This window comes from Fragaria vesca, linkage group LG6 (assembly GCF_000184155.1).
Source record: "Fragaria vesca subsp. vesca linkage group LG6, FraVesHawaii_1.0, whole genome shotgun sequence".
Classification (NCBI taxonomy): domain Eukaryota; kingdom Viridiplantae; phylum Streptophyta; class Magnoliopsida; order Rosales; family Rosaceae; genus Fragaria; species Fragaria vesca.
In genome coordinates this window covers 13,014,114-13,028,872 of record NC_020496.1, presented here as the reverse complement: position 1 = coordinate 13,028,872, position 14,759 = coordinate 13,014,114, and the positions used below count along the sequence as shown (strand labels likewise).

The following is a 14,759-nucleotide window of genomic DNA, read 5'->3' as shown; positions in this document are numbered from 1 at the left end:
GTTATATGTTAGACAAGTATTTATCAGGTAGTCTTGAAGTTCTAACATCTAGTTTGTCTCTCAACTTATGTTATTCAGGAGAAGTCCACTCGTGCATTTGCAGATTCCATGATGGGGCGAAATCTAACACATCATTCCAAACCTCCCGTACAGGGCCATGAGTCTCCTCATAGTAGGAGTCCGTCTAGGAAGAGTCAATATCGAAGAGAAAGATCACCTACCCGTCACAGAGATTCCCACAGAGGCAGTTCTCCATCAAGTGAGAAATATTCAATTCGCCTCAAGTTTCCCAAGCATGCAAGGTCACCCTCTCCTTTCTCTCCTTTTCCCCGGACAAAACGGTTAAGAAGAGCTGAAGCTGGAGAAGTGCTTGAGACAGAACAGGAAAGGATCAATGGTCGGGAGATCAGTTGGAATTTACAGGAAGGTGGTTCTAATGGATATGTTAGAAGAACGGAGAATTTTTCTGGAAGGAATGATACTCATGGTAAATCTTCAAGATCAAGGCATGGTAGTTCTCCATCAGATAGAGAGTGCAGGAGTAGACATAGACACTCGCCTCAACATGCTTGTGATACAAGAGATAGGGAGAAAGTAACTGAGAGCCGTGACAGAAATCATACTAGAGGGAATGATAGAAGAATGTATAGGGAAAATGAGACTGATAGAATGGAAAGAATGACAGCAAAAGACCGTACGGGTTATCTGTCTTCAAGCTCGAGGCATGATATTTCTCCATCAGATCAACACCGCAGGAGTAGACTTAGATCTTACTCTCCTCAACATACTTGTGATACAAGACATGGGGAGAAAGTGATGGAGGACCGTGAAAGAAATCATAGCAGAGAGAATCGTAGAAGCTTGCATATGGAGAATGACAATGAAAGAATGGAGAGAATCACAGCAAAAGACAGTACTAGTCATAGGTCTTCAAGATCAACGCATGGTTCTCCATCAGATCGAAACAGCAGGAGTAGATATAGATCTCTTTTACCTCAACATACTGGTGATACAAGAGACAATGAGAAATTAATTGAGGGCAGTGAAACAATTTATAGCAGAGAAAATCATAGAAGTATAGATAGGAAAAATGATACTGAAAGATCGGAGAGATTGACAGCAGAAGAGAATACTGGTCATAGGTCTTCAAGATCAAGGCATGTTACTTCTCCATCAGATCGACACTGCAGTAGTAGACATAGATATCACTCACCTCAACATGCTGGTGATACAAGAGATGAGGAGAAAATAATTGGTGGCCGTCAAAGATTTCATAGGAGAGAGAGTGATAGCAGTATGCACAGGGAAAAGCATTCAGATAGGGAAATTCAGACTGAAAAAATGGAGAGAAGGACAGCAAAAGACAGTTCTGTTCATCGGTCTTTAAGATCAAGAAAGGGGCAATCTACTTCTCCGTTGAATGGATACCACAAAAACAAACACCGAACTCATTTTTCTGAACAAGCTGCAGATACCAGAGCTCACAATAAGGTGTCTGGTGATATCCACTCCCCCTTATATTGCAACAACTTTGGTTTGAACCTTAATGCTTCTTTGAATGACAACTCCATGCAAATGGTTTTTCATATAAATGCAGATTGGAAAAGATTCTTTGGTATATTTTTTCATATAATATTTTTTAATATATATATATATATATATATATATATTTTGGGTTTCTTGTTCATTTCTTTCGCTTCCTTCTTTATAGCAGACTCCAATAACATCCTACCATATGGAGTGAATTAAGCTGAGGACCTTTTTCTTTTAGACATGTTGAAGACTTTCTTGGATAAATGAAAACATGAAATAAAGAGATTATATATTTTGCATTCATGTTGGGTCATGTTAGTCTGTGATGCTTGTAGTGGTTTACATCTCATTGCATTAATTCTTATTTTGAAGTGTTCTAACTGTAAGTAACAATATTCCAGGTGCCCAAGTTCATGGAGGCTAAAGCTAGGTGAGTTGGCATATATTTTGTTTAGGCAATTTTGAACAAGTTGATTAAACTATTGGTCGTCATATATTTTTCTTGGGTTGCACTTTGATATATTTACTAATTATATTCATTAGTTCCAGTAAAAGGAAGAGGTAAAGTTTATTGGTAGTTGCATGCTCTTGCCAAGTTAACAAAGTACATCTTATTGTTCTCAAAGTACTAAAATGTGCCAAGTTTAGGATTTGAGTACACTAATAGATGATGTTCAGTGGAAGAAGTATTTACTAGATTATGTTAATTTCTCAAAAATCTGAATATATTATGGTATTTGGTGTTCGGTGTTCTTTCTAATGATAGGTTTATACCACGTTCTAAGCTCAATTCTACTTTTGTTTTCCCTCCGAAATTCAGATAATGTTTTGACTACTGTTGTGTCTTTTGTCCAACTTATAGTAGGCAGAGGAAAAATAAGTATGATAAAGTATAAACTGAAATTGTATAAGAAACTTAATACATGAGTAAGTGTTTGGGCATCAAGGAATTGTTATTTCCCACAAATGTTGCAACTGGGAACTCAAGAAAATGACTTTGCGGCTTACAATGTCGTGCTTATATCTAAGGATCCAAGTGCAGCAGTGCACTCCCCTAAAGAACTGAATGCATGATAGTTTGCTAATCTTGTTTCATAAATATATGTTACTGTGCTTTGGAATATATTATTTTTTACCTCTTCGTGCACTCTTGTATTAGGCCTGGATGTGGCTTTGATAAACTGTTGCTTGAGCAGGATTGATGAGAATGATTCAGTAGCTATGATGAGGGCTGCTGAGGAAGTCTTGGAATCTCAGAAAAAGGTGAGTAAATACCTTGTTAGCTTTGTGTTGCACCTTTCTTGACATCATAGCTCTCATCTTCTACTTTTTGGATGTACAATGTACATCAAATTATTCTCAGTAACCATGTGCAAGCTGTTATGGTTCTTGTTTATCCCTACCCTTCCAAGTATCATAATTTTATTCCAAACCATTTGTGACTCGTCTTGCAGCAAAAGTCTTCATTTGAGTTATTTGGAAAGCTTGCTGTGGAAACCAGTAGATTCAGGGGTCAGTCTTTATTTCTTTATTGTGAAACAGTCAATTAATTTTCTTCATACTTTGTTTTTTTTCCTTTTTTTTTTTTTTTTTTTGTTAGAATTTTGATGTGACAAAAGACTGCACTTATTTGAAAGGGTCTAAGTATAAAAACCAGCACCCAGCTATCTATTATCTTTCTGTTCCTTAAGAGTTGGTATTTTTTTATTTTTTATTTTATCAAATATGGCAGGAGATGGCCCTAAGAAGAAGCTTATATCGAGTAATGCCAATGGTGATGAAGACTATGATAATGGAAGAACACGAAGCATATGTAGGCTGAATTTAGCACCAAGAAAAAAGAAGCTTCTCGTGTTCGATCTCAACGGCTTACTGGTCTACAGAGTTTTTTGTTTTAACAAGGGTGGTATTCCAAAGGATCGTACTTCTGATGGGAGATGTGGAAACCATCTAGGTAGTGATGTAAACTATTATTTGGTCAGTCTAATGATTTTGTGAAATTGTGGATCACAATTTATTTTGAGAAATATAATGAGTTTTGTCTGACAATGATCAATTTTTTGATGATTTAGTTTATAAAAGACCTTTTGCTGAGGAGTTTATGCTATTCTGCCTCGAAAGATTTGAAGTTGGAATATGGACTTCTGCTCTGGAGTTAGCATTTCATTGAGATTTTTTATCACGAAATAAATTTTTTTACCTTTTGACATGTTTCTAAATTTTCTTTAATGATTGATCAACAGGAAAAATGTTGATGGTGTCTTGGATTGTGTGATGGAAAAGCTGAGAAGCAGACTCGTATTTGTGTGGGTAAGTTGGAGCAGATTAATCCTTGGTGAAGATATGAATCCTTGATCTATTTGACTAGGAAAAACTTACTTATATTAATTTGTTCAATAGGATCAGCATCGATGTACTGATTCTGGGTACAAGTCCCTGGAAACGAAAATGAAGCCTCTATATCTCAAAGAAGTGAAGAAAGTATGGGATCATTTTGAGGGGAAGTTTTCTGCATCGGATACTCTATTGATTGATGATCAGCCATACAAGGCCCTTCTCAATCCTGTAATGTCTTCAAATACTCTATCCTTACTCTTTTTTCTGAAAAGACCCTTTCTCTTCTTCTTTTTTCTTTTTTTTTTTACTATATTAGGATCTGTTTATACATATATCCAAATTCTAGGCCCTCTAAAGACACATAACGTTTGAGATGATTTATAAAAACAAAACACTTCAGTGTTGAACCTTTTAAAGTAGTATGTTTGGATCCTCTTTACGAAACACTATGTTTTTTTTATAATTTTTAAAGAGTTGTCAATGTCCTTAAGGGTCCAAGTTTGGGGTATCTCACTTATTTTTGTATATTTCTGTTCTGATCTATCTATTTCATGATGCCACTGCAGCCTTACACAGGGATTTTCCTGGATCCTTACATTCCCGACAATGGTAGTGACAATGCTTTAGGTAAGAAACACTATGGGTGCAATATGTAAAAATGCTGCAGTTGCTTTGTCTAATAGGTGCTCTTATTGACACTGAATGAACAGATCCAAAGAAAGAATTGGGGGAGTATTTGGCTGGCCTTGCGGTTGCAGATGATGTTCAGCTTTATGTAAAGGAAAATCCCTTTGGCCAGCCTGCGATTTCATCTGAACATCCTAATTGGAATTTTTACTCTGCTGTGCTTCAAAAACTTGGAAAATATCTATAGTGTTGGGCTTCGGCTTCAATGGATTGATGTAAACCAGATTCCTACCTTGTGGTTGTATTTGCTTGTGGAGTTCAACTTGTCTCATATATTTCGCACTTTATGGAGTTCAAAGTACGTATACATCGATTGTTTCCTTTTCTTTTGAACAATGAAATCATAAGAGATACTTTACTGAAGACTCCTGATATTATAAGATGTATGATTTATCTGTTCATTTTGGTATGCAGCTGAATTAGGCCCCTATATGTCTTTGTACTCTGCCTGATGTAATGTAATGACCTCTTCATGGCAGAATTTTGACTTTTGTATAGGTACCGGATGTATTACAGTTTGGACAATAGAGTACGTAATCGGAAAAAAATGGGAGGAGTACCAAAGTGATATATATGACCATCTCCTATCAGTGACAGGTTTGTTTTATGAACACTGATAATCTGAGTCACCTAGATAAGTTCGATCACATACAAGATGATGAGTAATTTGTGTTGCCATTGATTTTATGTCGCATGATTAAATGAATCGGTCGGACTGACTAGTTCAGGTAATGACACCATCAGAAGATTTCCAAAGATCAAAACATGGCAGGCTCCTCATAGAAGTTGAAGCATTTGGAGATGTACAGTTGTGGTAAATCTGAAAATAAGAAACTATTTTCCATGCTGCATCAAGAAACCTTAGGAGTTTAATAGCTCCATTCATATTACCATATGTTAATGAACCTTGGGAATTAAACCGTTCCTTGATTAGCGGTGAATCAAAAGGAGTTCAAAAGACCAAAACGATTGATCTCAGAAACTCTTATCTATTACTCAGTCGTCTATATATAGCTACCGGTGCATGTTCATCTCACATAACGAAAGATGATGGCAGAAAAGTATAAGAGCAAAGATACGTTCAGATGAAGATGATCACAGTGACGCTGAAGAAAGCAAAAGCACAGTGGATGATTTGGCTCTCCCTCTAGAGAAACTTAACCTTGGCCCAGAAATGAAGAAGAAGCTTCTGGTTCTTGGTCTCGGGGGCTTGCTTTGTCATAGAGTATACCGCACTGAAAAACTCCATATCCCAAAACATCGCCGTCCTGATGCAGCATATGGAAACTATAATGGTACATAATGATTTTATGACAAATTTTCTTTCCCATCATCATTTTGTAGTTTTGTTCAGTACTTGAGTAAGATCAATAATATTTAATCTTTCATCATAGTTTACAAGAGGCCATACTGTGAAGAATTTATGAAGTTTTGTCTGGAGAGGTTTGAAGTTGGAATATGGTCTTCTGGAAGGGAGCAAGTGATGAAATTAGTCAAATTAAAATTACTGTCATCCTGTATTTTCCCTTCTTTGTTTGATTTACTTTGTCAATCACAGATGGTACTTGGACAATGCCTTGGATTGTGTAATGAAAGGGTTGAGGAGGAAGTTATTGTTTGCTTGGCTACATACACAATATCTCATGTCATGCACTCTTAATTTGTAATTACATTGATGTGATTTACAATTACATTGTTCTTGATACCTTTAGGATCAAGTGGAGTGTACTGATTCAGGGTTCAAAAACCTTGGAGAACCAAAGAAAGCCCATCTTTTTGAAAGAGTTGAAGAAAATATGGGAAAACAAGGGTTTCAAAGCCTCACTTCCATCTTCCATGGGGAAATACTCTTCTCTGAACACCAAGGCTCTGCTAAACCCGGTAATATTACTACTTCATTCTCTATAAATCATTATATTGTTGTTAAATTTCTTATGATGTGTCTATGTATTTAATTTTGTTTATTGTTTCTCTTTAGGCTCACACAGCCATCTTTCCTGATGAATACAAGGTTGACCAAGTTGATGATAAGGCTTTAGTGAGCAAAGCGTCATTAGGTTGTTATGTATTTTGAGGAAAATTCATGTACTCTGAAAAGTTTATGTTCAAATTGTGTTATTAGGTCCTAATGGGGAGTTGAGGCTTTACTTGGAGGGACTTGCAGATGCTGATGATGTTACTTCTTATGTTAAAGAAAATCCATTTGGACAGCCAGCAATATCAACTACTCACTCTGATTGGGAGTTTTATTTAAAGATCATCAATGCTATTGAGCTTGAGACATTCAAATAAGATTATTATCAGCAGCCTGCAATAACAACTGGTCTTTCTGAACTTAATTCCCAAGTTTTTGCAAAATTCTGAAGCTGAGGCCAAAAATGAAATAAAATGGTGGTATGATCTTGGGTATCTTGTACTAGTCAATCACCAGTGTCATTTTGTCATTTGTTTAAATTTGAACTCAATCTTGGCCATTTCATTAGGAGCAGCATTTTGTCTTGGGCTTCCAAAGATTCACACAGAGGTTCTATGACTATTCAAGTACTCGCAATCTCAATGCTTGAAATGATCCGAAATGGAATAAGTTGTTTGAGCATCAAGTTAACCTTTTCAATCTTCCAGGTACATAGTTGATTTGGGTAGTGGAAAACTGGAAATGCTAAGTTGAAGCCTTAGTAGGCGTCTATCTTCTCTTTGGTCTCTTAATCAGGGATCCTCAACAAGCCCTTATCATCGAGTTCTGGTTTGAGTAGGCATGAATGAACTCCATATTTTCTTTCTAAATACATATGTCTTGAGAGTTTGGACGAACATACAAAAGGTTGCATAGAATGATGAAATGTAAGCATCATAATTATTGATACAATGTGTCAACGAATTGCAATTCCATGTTTTGAAAAACAAAAAGAACTGTGTGGAGACATGTAGTTGCGGTAGTTAAGACTTCAGAGCATTCGCCTCAACAATTTTTTTTTTTTTGGCAAAGGGGAAGTATATTAAAACGAAAGAGAACAGAACAAAAGGGACAAACCCCCAACAAAAGGAGCTAAGGAGGGCCTGGAAACCCATCTGCCACAAGAACATTCATGAGAGAAACTGGTGGATTAACTATCCAATTCGCAGGACAAGAACATTCACTCGCCTCAACAATTGGGAGTTTATGTCCCGATTCTGCCTCCGCTTAGAATTATTTTGGAAAAAGAATGAAAGAATGAATTAGAGTTCTATGTACAGCACAACAAAGACTCCAGAAAAGAAGGAATAAAATGAACGACATGTAGTCGAGTAACATTAACGCTTGACGTTCTGTTCCTCCTTGACATCGTCATCAAAATCCTGAGTTCGGATCTTGAAGCGCTCAAGCTTCTTTGATGAGTCCCCAGTTTCTTGAAGGCCACGGCTAGTAGTGGTTGAACCCCTTTCCACAATGACAGGACCTTCATTTTCTCTATGATTCATATAGTTATCAAGTAATATGTGATCTAGTTTTGCAGGAACTTTTTCAAAAAGCTCTGAGATGAACCCAAGTAACCCATGAAGACCTTCCCTATCTTCCTCTTCAGTTGGTTGTGCCTCATGGACAAAAGTTTCATTATAAACATCTTGTGGAGCATTGTATTGGTCTATGCTAACCGGTCTTGTGGGATGAGGAAAAGATGAAGGCAATGAAGATATCGAAGCCATATCGCAGCTGCTCATTGATCTTGTGAGTTTAGGAAGTTGATTCACTCCATAATTCTGGCATGCACAGGTTTCTGAACTCATTCTGTAAAATCTTCAGAGAAGCTGCCCTTGTGTATTGTATAGAAGCAAAGTCTGATAGCTAGCTCTAGTGGCTGTAGCAGTGCTTTTCTAGGAGACTATGGAGCAAAGAGATTTGTTTTGGAATTGAAAGTTTTTCTTTGCTACATATATATATGGAATCAGAGTTGAAGAAATCAAAACTCAAAGATTGCAATTTGACATTTTGAAATGCAGTCAATAGAAAAACCTGCTGGTTGACAAATCAAGAGTCAAGCTTGAGAAGCAGTCAAATTCATGTTTGAGATCATACTGCGGCTGCGAGACTAAATCTCGGTTAGTTCTTGGTTAGTTCTTGAATCTTGATTGTGTCCCAAGTATTCCTAAGGCTACTACTGCTTCTACTTGCGTGTTTATAGTTTTCAATGCAAATTATTAGTATTATGTTAAACACCAACATGGAAACCAAGTTGGTGTTTAACATGTCCAGGTTATATGTAAGGTGATTTTATATTCTGATCTTCCAGCAAAGAAACTTGACCAGAACTAGAAACTAGCCAACTTATCTACTTGCTCCATTAAAACAACTCCACAAGATGGAGTTGGTGCTGCATATGTCTAAAACTGTTAGTTGGCCTATCCTACAAACAAGAAGATGCTGATGTTTTTTTTCTCTTTGGCCTGATGTCCTAGTCTGATGTGATGGATTACGTAACAGCAAATTGTTTCTATTAAATTCAAGATGACAGCTAAAATTTGACAATTCTATGGGCTGGTATTTGACATTTCCATGGTCATTTTTGTCCAAACTACATGGATCTCATCCTTTTACGTTTCGACGATATAGCATGAATAAAGAAGTTACTGGTAGATATGACAAACTGTGTTATTCTTGTCGATAAGGAGTGTTATTGGATCCTGGCTACTCGAAGTCTGCTTCTTTCCAGAAACATTGTCATTGGCGCTTTTGTAACAGTCTCCTGATTTTCTTAGAAATTAACCTTCTGTTTAGTATTAGTTCTAGATGTCCAAAGTTTGAATTCCCTCCTTTTATTTCTTCTCCGTTCTTATTTGCCCTGTTTTTCTTGGCTTGTAGAACATGCATGCCTAATAGTTTTGACAAATCAGTTCATATTTCTTCTGCATAAGAATATATGGCATAAAAGGACACATGGATTAGTGTTTAGCATAAGGATCACCACCTAGGCTTAATTTGAACGGCAAATGTTACATACTATATACCAATCGACACATGGTTTGCATGCCTAATTGTTGCCAGAAGCAAGAAAAAAGAGACATGTCAAAGACAAAACAAAGGCCTATTCTGGCAGTAATTCATGGTATTTTGATACATCCAGTGTACGTAAATCGTGGATTCATGTCAAAGAAATAGAAGAGTCTTTATAATCTATTTATACGTAGAGCAAAAATATCTTCATCTCAAGGATGATAATAACTGAGAACAGAGTATAAGGTCTGCAGCAAGGTGAGAATGAGCAAAATCAAAGCAGCAAAAGCCGAAATGAAAGACCATGGAGTGTCGAAGTAAGTGTACTTGAAGCTAGCCCATTGAACATGCCAACTATTCCCGTAATACACATGAACATCATTGAACAATTTGGACAGATAACACTTTTCCGGATCAAAAACCACATCCTTGCCCAAATTGTTAATAAAATTAGCAACCTCCTCATCGTTTCCGAAGCAATTCTCGATTATGTTTCTGTCAGCCAAATACTCCACATCCTTGTAAGTGTTGACGATGTAATCCAGAAACGTAGCGTAAGTAGTGATGTGCTTGGAGCATGACTTGTGACATTGCTCATAGGCCACACAGTTCAACAAGAACGAGCTCATGAAATCGTCTATGGTGATTTGGGGCATTTCGATAACTCCACGCTTGAACTTGATCACCAAGAAGCTTTCGAATGCCTTGCGAGGATTATTGAGCTTGATTCCAGCGCGACGAAGCTTTGAAACACAGTGTATAAGGTGTGTTGGGGTATCATGCTTGCTTACTGGCTCACTAAGGTCTGCTGGTATCACACTTGACCGGACCAAGTCAAGCAAATGCTTACCTACAAGTATTCATATGTGAGGATCAGAAAATATAAATGTGCTCTAATATGTATCGAGTGCTAAAAAAAAATATTGTACCTAAGATTAGGGAAACGTTAAATGAAACCATACCTGTGAGATTATGCAGCTTTGCAATGGCTTCTGGCGGCCTCATCATATGGTTGTTGAAGAAATCCAAAGCAAGCAAGGACAAAGACTTCACAGATTCTTGACGATCTTCCGACGTAGTAATCAGGTCATACAAATGTTGGAGAATAAAGTAGGGGATTTGGTTTTCAAGACGAAGAAAATCTCTAACCATAAACGGAATTACCCAGAACATATTGACGAGTGGATCATCACGCTCAAACCGAACCACTCGGCCATTTTTTCGAAACAACTCGATCAAGAAGCAACCATCAAGGACCATCATCTCGACGAACTCATCAGAGCTAAGGTGGATTGTCTCAGAGTAACACTCTCTGGCTCTAGCTTCCATTGGCTCTATGGACTTCAAGTAGTGCTGGAGAGTCAACCCTTTAGGCTCTGTTCTTGAAAGCAGAGAACCCAGGTAGCGCCACTTGTGCTCCTCGATCATTCTGAGGTGGGGCTCTCCGTGGTGGAAGGGGCCGATGGAGACGATGTGGGGTTGGTATGACTTGCCGTTTATCTCGAGGAGGCTCTGCGGGACTCGGAAGATGCAACAGAAGGCTTTAGCGGCGGCGTTGCTGAGAAGTCTCGGAGGCTCTGCTATCTTCTGGTACAAGGAAGCTAAACGATCGTTGTTCATTTTGGAGACGGTGGCATGGTTTTGTTCTTCTTGACGTGAAGTGGTGTCCATGATAAAAGGAGATTAAAGTTTCTGATAGTTCAGTTGTGATGGAGGAAGAAGGCATCAGAGACTTGGAGGTAGGATCGTGGGGGGTTTGAGACTTTGAGCAACAGGTAAGACGAGGGAGGACCATGGAGCAATGATTTCTTGTTTTTTTTTTTGGTCGAAGCAATGATTTCTTGTTGGATAATGGTATTCTGAGGCAGCCCAACCCGGGAACACTTTCATTTCCAAAAAAAAACCGGGAACACTTTATGAACGGGCAGACCGGCCCAACTAAGATATGGGTCTAAGACGATTTTCACATGAGAGAAGTAAGAGATCACGCCGGTTGAAGTTTTTCACCTTGTAATAAGCCCGTAAGCATTCGACAGTCGGATCTCGTGACAACTCATTCACTCTGGATGCTATCACTGTATACCAACATCATATACTCAGTAATCTACTAATAAGTGACTTGTGAATGTTGGGGATTAGATGTGGCAAACGGGCTGCTAAGCACGGGCACGACACGTTTAAAAACGGCCCAGCATGGTCTAAGCCAGTTAACGGCCCAGCCCGGCCCAAGCACGTTATTCTAATGGGTCGGGCTGGGCCTAGAAAAATGAGCCCATGGGCCCTGCCCAAGACCGTTATAGGCTCGGCCCGGCCCGAGTACGAGAATTTGAGGCCCATGGCCCGGCCCGCTATAAAAAAAATTCCATTTCTAATATGAAAATAACATATTTATAAATAATAAACTTAGTTTTGAGTGTGAACAATATACTTATATACTAATAATTATTTATTTGAGTATGAATTTAAATTCCTCTAGACTTATAAGAAGTTTTTGCCTAAAAATTTATTAATTATGAACAATAAGCATTTATCACTTATTTGTTTAGTTTGTTGACAAAGAAAAAAATGATCGATAGATTGTATGAATTACTTTTGGTTTGTAATCGTATCATGTATAATTAAAAGTTGAGATTTTGAGAGAGAAGTGGTGGTATAGGACATTCACCTCGATCATTTTCAATTTTCGGCACGAAACGGGCCCAACACGGCCCGTTCATGGGCCCAGGCCTGCCGGGGCCGAGCATGGCCCACCACGTTATGGGCTTGGGCCGTGGGTCGGGCTGAGCCTTACATTTGAGTAAATAGGCCGGCCCAAGCCCGAGCCCGAGCCCGTTAAGAAGTGGCCCATCATGGGCCGGCCCAAACACGGCCCAAAACCCGATTAGGGGAGCCGGGCCAGCTCGTTTGCCACCTTTATTGGGGCCCAAACTTGGGTGGAGTTTTCATTCAAGCAATTGTCTTGTCTTGAAGGTGAGGCAAATAAACGGTGCATGGGTTAGCTAGGTAGGGGAGTGTAAGCAAGCTGCGTGAGGATGCTTGGCATGGACTAGCTAGGTGAGGCGTAGGGGCGTGTGCAGGGTAGATGCTAGAGGTGATGTATGAGGTTGTGCGTGTGGGAGTGTAGGGGGTTTTAGGCAGAGCCTGTGCTGTTTGGGCTGATCAAATCAAGGTTAAGCTTTATGCTGATAACGTGTTATAGGATTCAAGATTCGAGAGAAAAATTGGGATATATGTTTCATGAATAAAGACCTCTAATTAGAGAGGATACAAGTGCATCAAAAGAAAGTACACATTCATATAACTATAGTTTTTTTTTATAAACAGAGGATCAGCCTATCTGACTCACCCTCTATTGAATTTTATTTTAAAGTAAAAAAAGAAAAATACAAAAGCGAGGAACCTTAACGAAAACTAAGCAGCCACAAATAATCCTTATATAATGATAATGAATAAGATCCTAGGGCATGTCTCAATTTATATTACTATTTTTTTTAAAATGATAATTTATATTGCTTAATCAATGGCCAAAAGACACGTACATCAAAATGTCGTCATTCACAGAGTATGTTAAAGGAGGCTTACAAGCACCAAGACATGTATCTTTATTGATTACACATAGGCTCAAAGAGAGCCCCAAGCAAGAGAAATCAAAACTAACTATCTAAGTCCCTGGAACAAAATATTAGTTGCATAATAAGTTAATTGGTGTACACCTAATAAGTTTTAAGAAATAAGTAGTAAATCTACCTCTGATGCTCGGGCTGAGGGCAACCCGAATTCTAAATCTTGCCCTTTTGATAGTGGACGAGGCTACATTCTTTCTTGATCTATCTTTCCTATTATGGATCTTTGTGGGATAGCCCGGCAAAGCAGGTGAAAGGGGGAATTGCCTTTAGCATTAGGGCAAACCTCCTCACCAGCAGCTGCAATCAGAAAATGCAGCCCAAATCCAATAGTAGTTTCAATTGAATCCACCTTATCAGGCCCAAACTTAAACCCATCTGACCCAACAAGTGGGAATCCAATTAACAGATCCAACCCAATCATCTCCTCCATAATCAACCCTTGGTTAAGGTTTCTCGTTGTAAAAGCTAGGCCAGCCTCTCCGACAGCTTCCTCAGCCACCATGAAAACTGTAGTGCACAGCCTCGCTTGAAGGATCGCCAACCCAATCTCTAATGAAGCCATACAATTATGCCCAAACTCACAGCCACTGCCACGTAACCTCCATCTAGGTCTTCAGCCTCCATCGCCACCATAGATTCAGGCTAACAAGGAGGTTCTCGACCTTTTGTAGACGAAACTCCGACGAAGATCGCCGAAGGGCGTCCACCTGCAACACTCTCAATCCCTAGAGAAAACCATCGCATGAGCCTCATGAGAAACTTGGTTGGCGTTGCCGCCATCTTGCTGATAAGCCTAAAATAGACTTATAAATAACCCTGTAATCACAATCAAGTTATCGATGGTAGTATAGAAAAGTAGGGTGTCTCCCGCAGAGGATTGTGACTCAACAATTGCAAATATAACTCTGAAAAACTGAACATACACTAGACAAAGACGATAACAAAAACTATAGCTAGACCCAACGAAAAATTACGAAATTAAATCTGGAGAAACTAGACACACTGACGAAGACACACACAAAATTTGGGGGGAAACTGTGTAGTTTTGCTATGCTAACAAAATTCAGAAATATGACAGACAAACTGATCAAAAAACAGAAAACTAAATTTGGGGATTTTGGTTTTGGAAATCAAATAACAAAAATAGTTAGGAACCACTCCTCACCACTAGACAATGATTGCACCTATGATGTGTTACTAACATGTTCAATTCATTCGGATATCCTTACTCAAGCTAAGCCAATGATGTGTTGAACTTAACCTATCAATCTTTCTTACTTGGTATGTTAAGAGAATGATGTTTTCAACTTAACTTAGCATCTAGAATGGAGCCTAGAGTGATGTTCTCGCACAGCTCTCACCTAGAAGTCATTAAGGTCTAAAAGATTATGAATAAGGCTAGACAATGTCAGTACTGATGTTGTCCTAATCTACCTAGACATTGATTTATGTGAATGGGCTCAAGTCACACTCACTCGCTACTCTAGAATGCAAGTAGACATGATGATCATACAAAACATTCATAGCTTTACAACCTAGTATGCATACTAATGTTGGCCACCATCAATAAACATACAAAATTGATCAATGATATAACGATAAACCAA

General features: G+C 38.5%; 2 protein-coding genes and 1 pseudogene across 2 annotated transcripts in view; 2 read left to right on the top strand and 1 right to left on the bottom strand.

The window, feature by feature from the left end:
* The window catches only part of LOC101303341, a 7,623-nt gene extending 2,266 nt beyond the window's left edge, over positions 1 to 5,357 (top strand). Inside the window, exons 2-13 of the mRNA XM_004302973.1 lie at positions 79 to 1,491; positions 1,935 to 1,963; positions 2,730 to 2,796; positions 2,988 to 3,045; positions 3,266 to 3,487; positions 3,606 to 3,687; positions 3,777 to 3,843; positions 3,934 to 4,098; positions 4,437 to 4,497; positions 4,581 to 4,855; positions 5,056 to 5,154; positions 5,281 to 5,357. Of these exons, the coding sequence (XP_004303021.1) occupies positions 109 to 1,491; positions 1,935 to 1,963; positions 2,730 to 2,796; positions 2,988 to 3,045; positions 3,266 to 3,487; positions 3,606 to 3,687; positions 3,777 to 3,843; positions 3,934 to 4,098; positions 4,437 to 4,497; positions 4,581 to 4,744 (2,298 nt within the window). The 5' untranslated portion in view covers positions 79 to 108 and the 3' untranslated portion in view covers positions 4,745 to 4,855; positions 5,056 to 5,154; positions 5,281 to 5,357. The remainder of the gene's footprint in view (positions 1 to 78; positions 1,492 to 1,934; positions 1,964 to 2,729; positions 2,797 to 2,987; positions 3,046 to 3,265; positions 3,488 to 3,605; positions 3,688 to 3,776; positions 3,844 to 3,933; positions 4,099 to 4,436; positions 4,498 to 4,580; positions 4,856 to 5,055; positions 5,155 to 5,280) is intronic.
* On the top strand, positions 5,289 to 6,849 carry LOC101293807 (annotated as a pseudogene).
* Positions 6,850 to 9,738: 2,889 nt separating this feature from the next.
* On the bottom strand, positions 9,739 to 11,220 carry LOC101293510 (UPF0481 protein At3g47200-like). The gene is made up of 2 exons (XM_004305311.1): positions 10,489 to 11,220; positions 9,739 to 10,376 (listed from the first exon to the last, which is right to left on the bottom strand). Exons 1-2 carry the CDS (start codon positions 11,195 to 11,197, stop codon positions 9,739 to 9,741), a joined length of 1,347 nt encoding a protein of 448 aa, XP_004305359.1. The 5' UTR covers positions 11,198 to 11,220.
* Positions 11,221 to 14,759: the final 3,539 nt, after the last annotated feature.

What these genes read in the sequence shown, in the direction of transcription:
- LOC101293510 (XM_004305311.1), bottom strand. Translation starts at nt 11,197, where the DNA reads ATGGACACCACTTCACGTCAAGAAGAACAAAACCATGCCACCGTCTCC. An exon ending in AAAGCTGCATAATCTCACAG is followed by an intron (nt 10,377 to 10,488) that starts GTATGGTTTCAT and finishes GAATACTTGTAG; the next exon opens with GTAAGCATTTGCTTGACTTG.